This window comes from Mesocricetus auratus, unplaced genomic scaffold (assembly GCF_017639785.1).
Source record: "Mesocricetus auratus isolate SY011 unplaced genomic scaffold, BCM_Maur_2.0 Super-Scaffold_100010, whole genome shotgun sequence".
NCBI lineage: Eukaryota > Metazoa > Chordata > Mammalia > Rodentia > Cricetidae > Mesocricetus > Mesocricetus auratus.
In genome coordinates, this window is record NW_024429194.1 from 67,831,529 (window position 1) to 67,846,742 (window position 15,214).

Genomic DNA, 15,214 nt, shown 5'->3' on the forward strand with positions numbered 1-15,214 from the left:
ACACATAATCCTGGCACTTGAGAAGTGGCCAAGACAAGGTGATGGTATAGGGAGACCTGTTTGAAGGAAAACAAAACAACATCTGGATAGCTGGTTTGATTCCCTGGCTCCCCCAAAATCAACAAGTAAAATAAAAAAAAACTGAAAACCTAAAATAATACAAAGTATAGTGAATGTATTGATTCTTTCCATGAACTGGGAAATGGTGGCACACGCCTTTGAACCCAGCACTCAAAAGACAGAGGCAAGCCAGCAGGGTCTATAGAAGGAGTTCTAGGACAGCAAGGGCTACACAGAGAAACCCTGTCCGAAAAAAAAAACACAAAAAAAACCCCCGAAACAAACAAAAATTCTTTCTGCCCATGTTCCTAACCAGTGAGTTCGCTTCCCCAAGAGTTGCTCCACACACTTGTCACCTACCCTTTGATCTTCACAGCCTCCCACCCCAACCCCTTGCAAGCTCGCCCCTGCCTCTGCAGTGCATCCATGGCTGAACGCCACTGTCCCCACTAACCCAGCTTCCTAAGTGTATACCACTAGCAGGGAAAAGCAAAAGCCGGGTTCTGCACCCCAGGACCCAGAATCCTCTGGCAGGGCCAACCATACCCCCCACACCCTACAAAGTTCAGTAACTAAAGAATTCATGCACCCTTTTCCTTTCACGACGGCAACAATTACCACAAATTCAGTGGTCTAAAGCAGCACAAGTGTATTACAGGCCAGGGGTCGAGGGTCCAAATAGAAGTGTCACTGGACAAAAAGCCAGGGGACTCCAGGACAGCCTCCCCAGGGAGGCGGTAGGGAGCAGCTGTTTGCCTGCTACTCCAGCCAGCTTCTGCGAGGTGCAGTCAGGCCGAGACTCCTGGCCGAGAGTCTCCTCCTTCTTGTTCTCATAAGGACCACAGTGATCTAACTACTTTCTCCATCTCAAGATCCTTAACTTCCTCACTTCAGCAAAACTCTGGGAAGGTGCTCAAGACATCCTGAGGACTGTTGTTCTGCCTGATTCGTCCTTCTGGAATATCAACTCCATGAGCAGCAGTAGTGTCTGTTTCGCTGGCACCAACACCAAGCTGAGTGTCAGACATCCCAAACCCCCCTAATAAACATCTGAACGACTAAGGGGAGTATTAAAGAGCAACGTTTTATGTACAAGCAGCCCAAGTAGGACTGCTCAGTTGTCAAGAGAGTGGTGTAAACTTCAAAATAATCTGGGAGAGAGGGGACATCTTTAAAAATATCCAAACTAGCGTGTGAGGGGCAAAATGGAGCTGGAGGCCATGAGTCGGTGCACCGGCCGGGTCAGGTCGGCTGTCTCCCCATGCTTGACTGTGGCACTTCTGGCCATCGGCATGTTCTTCACTGCCTGGTTCTTCGTTTGCAAGGTCACCTCTACCAAGTACACACTCGATATTTACATAGAGCTCCTCATCTCCTTGGTGGCCTCGCTCTTCATGGACTTTGGAGTCCTCTTCCTCCTGCTCTGGGTTGGCATCTATGTATGAGTTCCCAAGCAGGGAACTTCACCAAGTCCCTGCTTTTGTAAATTAATTTTTTACCATTGCGACAAGTGACCCACCTGCTGTTTACAATAAAAGCAGATATGTGACCAAAACAAAAAATATCCAAACTAATCCCAAGTGTCATTCTTGCTTGCTCAAATTTAAATGTTGAAGTGTTTTTGCTTGCTTTGATTGATTGGTTTAGGTGTCTTTTGAATTTTGAGACCAGGTCTCACTATACAGCCGAGGCTGGGTTTGACATTGCTTTGTAGCCTAGACTGGCTTCAGTCAAAACCTCCAGCCTGGCCTCCAGAGTGCTAGCATTACAGGGTGATCCACCATACCTGGCTTGGCCCAGAGTGTATTTTTAACAAGGAATGGTTTTGACACACACGTTCATTTCAACCCTCTTGTGGGTGGTGGGTGGAGACGAAGCACTAGCCCCTCAGAGGAATAGAGCCTAGAGGTCCAGAACACTGCCATAGATAGCCACAGGGTTGGCTGGGATGGACAATATCCCAGGGATTATAAACAGTATGCATGAAGACAGCCTGGGGGAAGCATGCACAATGGAATGTTCTGAAAGCAGAAGCACTTTTTTTTTTTTTTGTAGCTGGACTGTTGGATTTGAAGGGGAGTGGTGGTTTTGAACTTGAGACTGAATATGCAGGGCCTTCAGCATCTACCTACTCCCTTCCGGTGGGCTGGAGCAACTGTTGTAGAAACCTGGCCTGGTAGAACTGTGAAGAGGGACTGCCAGAGAAAGCCTGGAAGCAGAAAGATCAGAGGGGCATGCCCCTCCCACTTCTGCACAATGGTTACTGTGGCTGTCAATGGAGACACACAGCCGCCATGCCCACTTTGAAGAGTTCCCAGGATCCGTTCATGCTTGGCCAACTTCCTGGCACACCATGGTTCTCAGTAAAAGTCAGAAAGGGGAATTAGTAGCAGCCAAAAGCTGCCCAGGCAAGAGCTGGTTCAGTCAGAGAAGAAAGAGGAACAAGGAACCAAATCTAGAAATTTTTAAGTCATTTTAACCTAAAAGATCAGGTGTCAATTCATCCGCACAGTGGACAGAAAGGAGGAGGGCAAGGGGACTGTGAACAGCTGAGGGCAGTAGCTTGTATAGAGAATGGGATTGTGCGAGAAAATAACAAGAGATGATTACGTAACAGTGACCTGGGCCCAGGCTATATAAAGGGGAGAAGATTAGGCCGAAACACACACACACACACACACACACACACACACACACACACACACACACACACACACGGAAATGTGGGGAAAGTAAGGAGCTATTAAAAGGCTGGAGACTCTAGGAGAGTCAGAGGTCTAGCTTCGCAGTCCCCCTAATAACTCAAAGCTACCCAAAATAACTTTCTGCCTCAAAGAAAATAAGTCTATATCTGTGCTGGGCAGTGGGGTGCCTCTAGTCACACGTTGTTTTTGAGTGGGTGATATATGGCTAGTTCTGCCACTGAACTGAATCTTTACTTACATCTAATTTTAATTAAAATAGCTGCGTGTGGCTAAGGGATCACAACTTTAGGCAATGCAGCTTGAAACGCTCAGGACTCCTGTTGCTTCGTGCTTCTAGAGGGATCGACGACCCCTTTTAGGCCTGTTGTAAACAATCATGTTCAGAAGCTCAACACAGTAATGCTACAAGTCACTAATGCTGTGGCAGATAGTTGTCACTATTAAAAAAGGGTCACATGACATGAGCTGTGCCTTGAGGAGATAAGTGAGACTGTCGTGTCTAGATTAGAAAAACCCTGCGGAGGATAAACACTTGCACAGCTATTTCTAGTGGAGTGCTGGCCAGCTCTGTGTTGACACAAGCTAGAGCTATCTGAAAGGAGGGGAACACAGCTGAGAAAATGTCTCCCTAAGATCCGGCCGTAGGGCAATTTCTTAACTAGTGATTGATGGTGGAGGGGACCCAGCCCATCCATCTCGGGTGGTGCCATCCCTGGGCTGGTGGTCCTGGGTTCTATAAGGAAGCAGGTTGAGCAAACCATGATGAGCAAGCCAGTAAGCAGCACTCCTCCATGGCCTCTTCATCCTCCTGCCTCCAGGTTCTTGTACTGTTTTTAGTTCCTGTCCTGAGTTTTCTTCAGTGATGAACAGCGATGTGTAATTGTAAGCCAAATAACCTTTTCTCCCGTCTTGCTTTTAGTCATGGTGTTTCATCCTAGCAAGAGTAACCCTAACTAAGACAAGTGGTAAAGTGTAGGATAATAGAGATCTGCTCTGGAGAGAGACTGAACTAGGAAAGAAGGAAGACCTGCAGAGCCTCAGAGCACATGGGTGGAACACACACACACACACACACACACACACACACACACACACTCCAGCTTCCTTTCTGTGTCATTCAGAGAGCTGATGTCCATCCCAATCAGGGGACAGATAAACCTGGTCCCCTATGATACAGTCACTCTCCTTGTCTAAAGCAGAGACCACCAATACCTGCATGCCTCTTCAGGGCACATCACCTATTTTTTAATCCCAGAACTCAGGAGGCAGAGACAGGCAGGTCTTTATGGGTTCCAGGCCAGTCTTTCCTACATAACAGGTTCTAAGACAGCCAAGGATACATAGAGACACTGTCTAGCAAAATAAAATAAAATATTTATTTTAATTTAATAAAAAGTAATCATTGTAGCTGGCTCAGGTAAAGACATATTTGTATTTCCAGGCCCACCAAGGCCCTTCTACTCTGACCTCAGGAGCATCTGAGTTGGCAATGAACACCACAGATTCTTGAGCAATGGAGTGAAGGCAGAAACAGCACGTGTCATTTCTAGGCAAGACTCATAAAAACCTCTTGTATGTCTGAACTCCCTCCTTCTAGTGTGATGCCCCCAGAGTCTGTGTGAAAGTGACAAGAGTGAGTGACTCTGCGGGCCAGGAGTAAATGAATTGGGCGGATGAAGCCCCTCCTACCTCCCCAGTCTTCACTGGACCCTGCAGTGCCAGTGTGGCGTATCTTTCTTGGGTTACGTGGCTGAGATTTGATGGTTGCTTTTATCGGCGGCTTTATCATCATTCCACTTCAGACATCCAAAGAACACTTGTCTTGACCCCCCAATCTCTAAAGTCACCTTTGAACTTCCCACCAATGTGAGTAACTCCCTTTTGCAGACATCCTGCCTCCTAAGAAATTCCTTCCTTACCCCCCCACCCCAGGCACATACCGGACATTTTTCTTCCTCCACAGTGCTTGGGCTACACCCACTGAGCTATCTTCCAGACAACTGAGTTAACGGTCTTCTGGGGGCCTCCTCCTCATCACCCCTTAATTCCTCCCAAAGGAACCTCTGATGTTCCCTGGGGGCACATGTTTGTTTGCTGAGGCTCCACACCTAAATTCAGGTGCTACTCATGAGCCTTTCCCTCCACACGCAACACCTTAGCAAATCTAGTTGAATCTATTCTGTCCTCTGTTGGTGTCCTAGCGCCACCATCATGGCACCTACCACAACCCCTTAGCTGACCCCAATATGCTCATTTCCCTTTAAACCCTGTTTCTACCCGGTACCACAACAGAGTACTCCAGCTTCAACCCTGGCATGGCTTCCCTTAGCTCATAAACAAACACAGCAGAGTACTCCACAACAGAGTACTCCAGCTTCAACCCTTGCATGGCTTCCCTTAGCTCATAAACAAACTGATTAACACCTTGTCAGCTCCCACCAGCCTCACTTGCTCACTGAGGTTTCTTATCGTGTTTGTTCCTAGACACGAGGCTTGCTCTGTGTGCCCACAAAGCTCTTTGAATGCTTCTAAGACTGGTCTGTCACCATGCTGAAAGAGCAGCCTGCTTCCATGTAAGGCTTAAAAACTATCCTGCCTCCATGTAAGGCTTAAAAACTATCTTATGGCACAGGAAAACTAGGTTCATTCCTGTTTTTGATTAATTCTGTTTCTCAAGGATTGGGCTATGCCCCACCTGTAACCTTAACTACAAATGGTTCTGTACTGCCCTTTCCAAGAATAACAACCATGTCTTTGCTTCAAAAAGTTGTTTATAACCATCTTACAACTCTATCTTTGTTTCAAAAGGTTGTTTTGTCCACCTGTGACTGCCTTGTTATGACTACCTGTTGATGACTATTGAGTTTGCAACCATGTCTTTGTTTCAGGAGGTCATTATGACAAACTTGTTATGCTTATGTTTGCCTCCTGTAACTCCTCCTATTTTGCCTGCCAGATCCCCTACCCCTGAGCTATAAAAACCTTGTCTTCCTCACAGTCAACGCTGACCTCTCCAATCCCTGCCTTAGGGAGAGGCAGCCCTTGTACATGAGTTAAAAAATCTTGCTTTAATTAGCTGCTTGTTTTAATTAATTGGCCATCATGGGTTGGTAGTCTTTCTCTGTCCATCTTTGGGATTAACACATTCACATCTCAGTTCAAATGTTCCTTCTTCAGAAAGGCTGTTTCAGACCCCCACTCTAAAACAGGACTCCCCTATAACACTTTCCACTCCACTAAATTCTTTCTATATAGTCTAACCGTGTGTGTGTGTGTGTGTGTGTGTGTGTGTATGTGTGTGTGTGTGTGTGTGTGTGTGTGTGTGTGTGTAAATCAGAGAATAGACTTAGTTCTCCCTTCACCATGTGGGTTCCAGGGGTTGAACTTTGATCATCAAGCATGGCATCAAGTATCTTTAATCTCTAAGTCATCTTTTTTTTAAAGATCTATTTATTTATTATGTATACAATATTCTGCTTACATGTTATGTCTGCAGATCTCGTTACAGATGGCTGTGAGCCATCATGTGGTTTCTGGGAATTGAACTCAGGACCTCTGAAAGAGCAGGAAGTGCTCTTATCGTCTGAGCCATCTCTCCAGCCCTTTAAGTCATCTTGATGGCTGACTTTTCCTGATATACAAGTAAAAGCCATACATCCCAGAGTCTAGAGCAGTGATTCTCAACCTGTGGGTCACGACCCTTTTGGGAGTTAGAATGACCTCTTCACAGGGTTCACTAATACCATCAGAAAACACAGGTTTTACATCATGGTTCATAACAGTAGCAAAATTACAGTTATGAAGTAGCAACAAAAATAGTTTTATGGTTGGGGGTCACCACAACATGAAGAATTTTATTAGAAGGTCATAGTATTAGGAAGTTTGAGAACCACTGGTCTAGGGCCAGCCATAAAGATTGGTCCTCCTGTTTCCCAGGGGCCCAGGCAGGAGAAACGCAGCAATTACTAAGAGAAAGAAAGGCTAGCAGTCCATATGGAATTATTCCATCCTGGCTCTAGGGGGCAACCTTCCCCAGCCTTGAGCCTGCGTATTCAGCTATGCAGGTTCACTAAAACCTTGGAGACCTAAATTTAGCTTGTGAGTTTTCTTAGGTTCTTCTGCCCAGATCTTACCTCATCACCCTGTCCTCCCCTATTCCCGACAGAGTTCAAAACTGAAGCCCTTGGTACTGACAGCCCGAGGCTGTGCCTGCCTCAGGGGAGAGGAACCTAGCTCTCTGTCTTTCCACCTCTGTTTTTGTTTGTTTGCTTGAGACAGGGGTTTTCTGTGTAGCCTTGACTGTTCTGGGACTCTCCTCTATAGACCAGGCTGGCCTCGAACTCACAGAGATCTGCCTTCCTCTGCCTCCCACATTCTGGGATTAACCACTGCTGTCTCTCTCCACTTCTGCATCTCCATCTTTGTCCTGAGTTCAGGTCTGAGGACCAGAGAACTTTAGAAAGAATCGACCTAGAAGGGGAACTGCTGGTAGCTAACCGCCAGGAGGGCCCCAGTCTGTGAGCACCCCAACTTTTGAGGCTCCAAGAAGGAACCAGATTCAGCGGGGTATCTTGGCCCTAAAATGCTGGTCCCCAGGTCTGGGGTGACCTTTGCCCCTAGAACAGGGGACTACTTTAAGTCTCCCTTCACAGTGAGCCCCCCCTTCTCTGCCTGCCTGAGAGACCAGAGAGCAGTGGTTCCTTCCCAACCTTCCTAATGCTACAACCCTTTAATACAGTTCCTCACGTTGTGGTGACGTCCCCACAATAAAATTATTTTTGTTGCTACTTCGTAACTGTAGTTTTGCTGCTGTTATGAATCATAACATAAATATCCATGTTTTTCTGAGGGTCTTTAGGTGATCCCTGTGAAAGGGTCATTTGATCCCCCAAAGGGTCACGACTCACAGGTTGAGAACCACTGACCTGGAGGTTCTTTCAGAGGCCAGGATGATGAGTGAAAAGATGCCAGGCAGAAGCCACAGCCATTTTTGACAAAATCTAAAAGGGCATTAGAAGGAAGGAAGGGGCTGATGTTACTACCACTGCGGAGCCCAGGAAGAGCAGCGTGAGGCCCCAGCCACAGGTCCTGTTTGAATGTCTCCTTGCCCTCTCCTTGGGAGTAGGGAGTGTCGATGTATGGGAGCAGAGGACAAATCCACGTTTGCCTCAGCACGGACTACCGCCTGGGGCCTACGACGCTGATTCACTTGGGCGAGTCCCAGGAGGCTGAAGCGGGTGGAGGAAGAGCCGGGCCTCGGCTGTGAAGGGCTATGGAGTGGAAGAGCAGCCACGAAAGCCTGGCACAAGGAATGGCGAAGACTCACACTGAGACGGGAATGGGGCATGGGTTCATCACACGAAGGGAATCGGGGATTGGTTCATCACACGAAGGGAATCAGGGATGGGTTCATCACACGAAGGCTTCGTCACCTGGAGGCCTTCTCCTGTCCCAAGGGCAGCTGTGAGCAAAGGACTAGAAACTGGTTGATCTCTTGCTTCTTCCAGAGAAGGGACCCAAGCCTGGCAACCTGGGGGAGGTCTAAGCGGCCATGCTTGCCGACCCTTTCTGGAGGAGAAAAGGACATGCTGGCATTGGGAGGAGGCGGTGGAAGTACTGCTAGCCCGTGAGCCGGGTGGGAGGGCGCGAAGATAGACCCCCCCCCGGGGGGAGCCGCGAGAGGGGCGGAAAGGACCAGTGGAAGGAAAAAGGGAACCCCACTGAGACCTCTCACCTCAGGCCACTCCCAACACACAGAATGACACAGAGCCCAGCGTAGCGGGAGAGTGTAAGAGGTTTTACAGGGATCCCATAAGCCATTTCCTGCTCAGTGACCACTGATTTCTCCCCCCAGAGGATTCTGGGAATAGTGTGTAGCATGGTGAGTGGGAATATGGAGTTCCAGGGAAAGCCTGTCTTAGTTGGGGTTTCTGTTCCTGCGGCGAAACACCATGACCAAAAGCAAATTGGGGAGGAAAGGGTTTATTTGGCTTACACTTCTAAATTGTTCATCACTGAAGGAAGTCAGGACAGGAACTCAAACAGGGCAGGATCCTGGAGGCAGGAGCTGATGCAGAGGCCATGGAAAGGAGCTGCTTACTGGCTTACTTCCCCTGGCTTCCTCAGCCTGCATTCTAGAATACCAGTCCAGGGGTGGCACCACCCAGCATGGGCTGCACCCTTCCCCATTGATCACTGAGAAAATGCCTTACAGCTGGATCTCAAGGAGGCATTTCCTCAGCCGAGGCTCCTTCTTCTCTGATGACTCCGACTTGTGTCAAGTTGACACACAAAACCAGTCGGTACAGAGTCAGATGTAGGTAGGACACCTGCAGGGAACAACTGGCCAGTGCCTGTGTTTTGTAATGGCTCCCAGGCCCATTTGGGAGGGCACTTCCATGAGGGCTCGAAGAGTCTGGGCAATCCAGGAGATCAGGCCAGAATTCTGCCACTCCTGCAATGCGTCTACATGGAACATATATGGCTGGCCTGCCCTACCCTGAAGGTAAAGAACCTGGAGGAAGAGGAGGCTGGGGGAGCCGGAAGTGCCCCCTATATTCCTAATGTGGGAAGTCTGATTAGCTGAGGCTGCTGTCCGTCCCAGGCAGAGCGGTCCGGGGAGGTCCCTCAGTTGGATTTACAGATGTCCCTTTGGCTCTCTGCTTCCTTCTCTGGCTCCCATCTTTGCACCTCCCCTGGTCTCTGGTCAGGGCCCCTCTGAAGGGAGGAAATGGGCAGTAGATCTGGTGCCAGGAAGTCTTGGACTGTGCAACTTCCTCTCTGGCCCCAGCATTTCCTGAGCAGGATTTGGGGGCAGGATCGGGGCAGGTCTGATGCTGGAAAGAGATTCTATTCCTGGCTTGAATGCCAAGCTGTACTCAGTCTCCTGTGCCTCCCTCCCCCACCCTAGCTAATACTCTGGGGACAACTGGAGCAACCAAGCAGGCAGATGTGTGACAAAGGACTGGATATGTCACGAGGCCTTACCTAACAGGACTTCTCTCCCGCGCTCTTGCAACCACCACTCTGCCAGCATCCCAAAGCAGGCAGCAAGGAGGGCTGGACGGAGTCCAAGGGCTCCGCATAGGTGAGGACGGGAACAGTTGGACTGCAGGTTAAGAAAGTTTGCAAGCACTGGAAGAGCGACCCTGGGAGGAGATGGTGGTCTGCAGGTGGCCAGGCGGTCAGCTGTGGGGAGAATAGGAATGGTGATAGCTGAGGAAGGTATAAGGTACTGGAAGGAGGGGAAACTGAGCTTGAGGGAAGGTGGTCACAACTGGAGTAGCCATTTCTGAGCACTGACCATTCAAGGTCAGACACAATGTCCCCAGAGCATTTCTTTTGTGTGCACGTGTCCATGTGCATGTGCGTGCGTGCATGCGTGTGTATGTGTGTGTCCCTTTCTCCTTCTCCCTCCTCTGTGAGAAGCAGAAGACAGGAATAAGAAGTGGTGGCTGTCTTCTGCATGTCCATGTAGCACAAGCTTTCTGAATGACTAGTCTGTTCTCTGCCACAGGCACCTCTAGACTCAGCCGTGTGCCTTCTATGAGCCCGTCTTCTCCCACCAGCTTCTCCACCTTTGGTCATCATCTCTAGACTCAGCCGTGTGCCTTCTGTGAGCCCGTCTTCTCCCACCAGCTTCTCCACCTTTGGTCATCATCTCGGGTCTTTTTCAGTGATTGTTCTCTTGCCCCTCTGTCATCCACCAGGATCTTGAGCACCAGAAGCATGTCCCCCATCATGCCCCAGCAAGCTCCTTGCCAGTCCCCAGACCTGCCTGTAAACCCTGCTCGCCCATTTCCCCAACTTAGGGAAGGCAGGGACCAGCTCTCTTCTGTTCATATTCCTGTGATGTGGCTCATGAGTGACTGGTTCTGACCTGTTAGTCCTAGGAAGGTTTGGCTTCATGCCCATCAACATTCCAGCTCCCTGCCTCCTCTGCCCCCACCCCAGGAATGGGCAGGAGAGATGAGTAACTGAACTGGAACCACTGCTGGGAGAAGGAGCCCAGGAAAAGATTTAGAGGACTTTACAGACCCAGGAGGCAGAGTACAGATAAGGGGGGCCTGGGTGCTTGTCTCACCCCATGATTGCTTAGCAATGGCCGAGGTAGAAGTCCAGGGACCCTGGGAGAGGGTTGGCATCGGACCTTAGCTCCTCTAGTGCATTATTTAAGATCAAGTGTTCCAGCTGCGTCTCATTGAAGGCCAAACATTAACAAACCCTCCATCCTCAAATGATGAGGCTAAATCTTGGGAGTAGCACAGGACAAGAGAGGGGGAATGAGTGACGTCAGCAGCACAGGACAAGAGAGGGGGGAATAAGGAAGCGTGGGGAAAGAAACACCTCGAAAATAAACCAATAGAACAGCCCTTCTCAAAGGCCCACATCTGCAAAGTGCGGCCCACAGCAGGCAGCATCTGATTTCCAGGGTTCCCCTTGACTTCATCTCCATCCCTAATCTAAGCATCTATTACTCCAGATACTATGCTGGTGAGGAAGACTGATCAGATTAGTGTGTGAGGAGATAACCCCACTGGACTTTATGTTCCCAAAGCCTTGGTTGGTTCTCTGTCTCTGTCTCTGTCTCCCTGTCTCCCTGTCTCCCTGTCTCTGTCTGTCTGTCTGTCTGTCTGTCTCTCTCTCTCTCTCTCTCTCTGAGGCAGGGTCTTTTGTAGTCCAGGCCAGCCTTAAATTTGCTATATAACTGATGACAACTTCGGACCCCATATTCTCTTGCCTCCCCCTCTCCAGTGCTGGGATTATAGGCATGTACCACAACTCATTTATTTGGTGCTGGTGATGGATTCCAGAGCTCTGTGCATGCTGGGCAAGCACTCTGTCACCTGAACTACCCCACCAGCCTGTTTCCAGAATTTGGGGGTGGCATCTGCTACCCGGTTTTACCGCACAGATCCTGGCAACTGCAGTAAATGTCAAATGAAGTCAAGAGTTTTATTAATGATGCTGAGGGGATACACTGAAAGGATGAAGGGAGGCGAGGTGGAGGTAGCAATCAGGGACCAGAGAGGTGGCTGAAGTAGTAGATAGGTACGTGGACTGTCATTTCGTGCCCAGGCGTGGCTCTACGATTTGCTATCAGTGTGACCTTGGACAGATTACTTCACCTCTCTGTGCTCCCCCACTTGCAAATAAAAGCTGTAAGGAGAAGAAAGTGGTGTTTACAAGAGAGCTAACACTACGATGAGTGGGCTGCCCACAGTACCTGCTACAAGACCACCCCTGGCTGTAGCAGCTGCAGTGGTTGAACCAACCACCCAGGTGCCTGGTCGGCTGTAGGAGAAGGGAGCCGCCTTACAGGTTTCTTGCTTAGACAGTGGCAGGGCTCCAGGAGCTGAGAGGCAAAGCAGGAGGAGGAGCCCCCTGGGGCAGGAAGGGAGTGTTGGACACGTGGAGTGTTAAGGCTCCAGACGAGATCCAGGAAGCTGCGGGCTCAGTGTGTGCAAAGTCAGCCAAGAGGCCCAGTTGGAAGAGACATGCATGGTCCAGAGTCAAAGCCTGGTTCTCAGAGCCTCCCGCCACCCTCCAGCTATCCTACCTCCATGCCAAATCCCCAGGAGGGCCACCATTTACCTGAGAGACACAGAGGGTGCTAGGGGACCTGTGTTCCGGCAGAAGCTCACTGAAGGGACAGCCTGTATCAAATGAACTTGATGCGCCTCTCACAGCACCTGTCTGGTCCTCTCTGACCACCAGAGCCAGAATGCCCAGGCTGGGGAGACGGCTCCTGATGGTGTTTGTCTTTGTAGGACTTTCCCAGTATTTCTAAAGTAGGACTGCACAGATCCAATGACCCTTTGGGTAGAACCACTCAGTGCTCTAGTACTCTCTAGTTGGAAGACCTTGACCACATTATTTAACATCTTGCAGCTTCCTCACCTGAAAAATGGGATAATGTAAATGCTATTTCATAGGGTTGGTGTGACAGTTAAGTGAATGTATATGAAGTATTGAGAACAGGGCTAGTGCAGGCTAACTATAACTATTATTTCTCTGTCGAGGACACCCACCAGGCATGTAAGGACGGTTCGGGAGGCTGGATGCTGCAACAGGACATGGCATGATCACCTCCAAGATGAACCACCTGGCCTGGATGTCTTCTTCAGACACCCTTCCCCGTCCCTTGACCTCAGCCTCAATGGACCCTCCAATGGGCAGTAATTGCATTGGCCAGGTCCCATCTATCAGTTCGGAGAGGACCCACTGTACTGGCAGGTGGCAGGAAATCTGACTCCTGCTCAGAAGGGACATCTAACCCTTTTGGTGGCTCAGGCCATCAGTGGCTAGGTAATCAAAAAACCCAGCATCGTGGCCTCCTAGGTCAGAAAGAATGAGGGAAAGATGGGCCAATAAGTGTGGGACAGTCGCTGCTGCCCATCTGAATGACTTTCTTCAGGTGTTTTCTCACGGCCATGACAAACAAAAGCTACGAAAGAAAGGGTTTGAGTCACAGTTTGAAGACACAGGCCATCAAAGAGGAGGCATGGTGGCAGGCAGTCACACTCTACCGGCAGTCAGGAAGAGCCAATGTGGTGCTCAGGTCACTTCAACTTTTCATTCTCTGAGGGACACTGGTCTTTGGGGACCGAGCTGCCCTCATTCAAGGTGGGTCTTATCTCTAAAAATACCTTCAAAGGGGCCCAGGGGTTTGTCCCTTAGGTGCTTCTAAATCCTGTCAGATAGAAAATGAATTAACTGTCATGCCCTGCCTGACCTTGGCTGCCACACACACTGTCCCTCCTTGTATCTTAGTGCCTTCTCTAGGCGTTACGGTGTAGAGACTGATGATAGGCTGAGAGAGCATGTGCAGGACTTCCTGGGAGTGAAGCAGAGTCAGACAACCTGGATAGGAAACAGGGCCAGGCCCATGGTTTGATCAGGCAGGTGTCCTACCTCATCTCTCCCTCCTGCCTCCTGCCCTAAGTGGGGCAGCAGGAATGGGAAACAGGGAATGTCTTACTCCATAGTCAGTTTCAGGGAACTCTTTCCCAAGACCTTCTAGGCCAGATCCGGCATCCTGAGTGTCACCACTGCACCCCCAACCCCAACTCTCTTCCCCAAACACACCTGAGACTACTTATTTCCTGTCTTTTAGACCAAGTTTCCAAGCCATTCTCCCAGTTCTAGGAACTTGAGTTGTGGGCGGACTCCTTTCCCCAGGTTCCCTTCTCTGCTCAGAGGAGCAGTGAAGTCTTCTTTAGTGTGTCTCAAAGGGTGGGCACCGCCGATGAGCTGGGATGCTCGTTCAAGGTACAAATTTTCTATTTCATGCTCGCGAGATGGAATCAGAATTTGAGGAGTTAGAACGTTCATGCTCATATGCCCCTGGGAGAGAAAAACTATTGAGACACACAAGCATTAAAAGATTTCTGATGACGATTAAAATTCTCGCATCACGAAACCAGTTCTGGATGGAAATGGTTTAATGGCAGTGGGAAAAGAGAAGAGAAGGGCTAAGGCGAGCGACCTAGAACGCTGGGGGCAGGACCTGTACCTTCTTCTAAACCCTCATTAATGTCCTGAGCAATTACCGGGCGCCGCGGAAATCGCCGTCCTAGGTCACAGTCTCTGTCCACTCGGAAGCAGGCGTGAGCGAGACGAAGTGCCGGCCATCTGTGTGGTGATGGAAATGAGGCACAGGGAGGTGTGTGGGGTGTGTGTGTGTGGGGGGGGCTGTGCCTTTACCTAGCCCGACATAGGGGAGCGGGGCGGGGGAGAGGGTGGGGGACACTTGAGAGGCGTGGCCCTCTGAAGTCCAGCCTGTCTTCGGAACTCCACAGATCCAAGCCCTGGCGCGACCTATGCATCCACCCGTTCCTCTCTCCATCTGGAATGCGTTCCCTCCCCCCTCCAGCCTCAACTCCCCAACCCTCGCGATTGGGAGGGCAAAGGTGGGAAGCCAGGCAGCGGGATTCCCCACGGGAAGACTGCCCAGTTCCAACCCCGGGTTGCGGGAGACCCTGAACCCAAACGGGAGACCGGACGCCCCTGGTCAGGAAGCAGCCCCAGCCCGGATTTCCCTCTCGGGTGGGGCCGCCATGACTCACTCCCTCCCCCTTCCCTAGTTTCCTTGTTTGCATTTCTCCTCCTGGCCACGTGGCGGCGGGGGCAGCCTTCGCGGCCCCTAACCCGGCACCCGGACTGAGACTGGGGCATATACCCTAAGGCATTACCCGCTGGGGCTTCGGGTCCGGAGCCTGAACCCACTGACGTAGTCCCAGGCAGGGACTCCATCAGCTGTGGGTCCTGCCCCTTCCCCTCTGTCCACCCCTACGGTAAAGCCGGTGCCTGTTCCCCGCCCCCTCGGCCTGTCCCGGGGAGGGGAAGGGGCGGGCAGCGCAGGGGGTGTGACAGCTCCTGCCCGGATCAGTGCCAGCTGCAGCTCCTCTTGAACGCCCTGTGCCAGCTGGCGCTTACATCTGGGACGG

At 50.4% G+C, this 15,214-nt stretch overlaps 1 protein-coding gene and 1 long non-coding RNA gene across 5 annotated transcripts; one reads left to right on the forward strand and one right to left on the reverse strand.

The window, feature by feature from the left end:
- The first annotated feature begins 1,265 nt into the window (after positions 1-1,265).
- Positions 1,266-1,505, forward strand: LOC101828252 (transmembrane protein 258-like). The gene has a single exon (XM_040752814.1). It carries the CDS (start codon positions 1,266-1,268, stop codon positions 1,503-1,505), a length of 240 nt encoding a protein of 79 aa, XP_040608748.1.
- A 10,196-nt stretch (positions 1,506-11,701) lies between these two features.
- LOC106020884 lies at positions 11,702-15,026 on the reverse strand. Of its 4 annotated transcripts, none has more exons than XR_005880020.1 (3): positions 14,960-15,026; positions 13,854-14,399; positions 11,702-13,628 (listed from the first exon to the last, which is right to left on the reverse strand). It is a non-coding gene; the product is annotated as an uncharacterized LOC106020884 (long non-coding RNA). The 4 variants fall into 4 exon arrangements; XR_005880021.1 differs by lacking the exon at positions 14,960-15,026 and having other exon boundaries at positions 11,702-12,829; positions 13,501-13,628; positions 13,854-14,730; XR_005880019.1 differs by lacking the exon at positions 14,960-15,026 and having other exon boundaries at positions 11,702-12,665; positions 12,797-13,628; positions 13,854-14,730.
- Positions 15,027-15,214: the final 188 nt, after the last annotated feature.

What these genes read in the sequence shown, in the direction of transcription:
- LOC101828252 (XM_040752814.1), top strand. Translation starts at nt 1,266, where the DNA reads ATGGAGCTGGAGGCCATGAGTCGGTGCACCGGCCGGGTCAGGTCGGCT.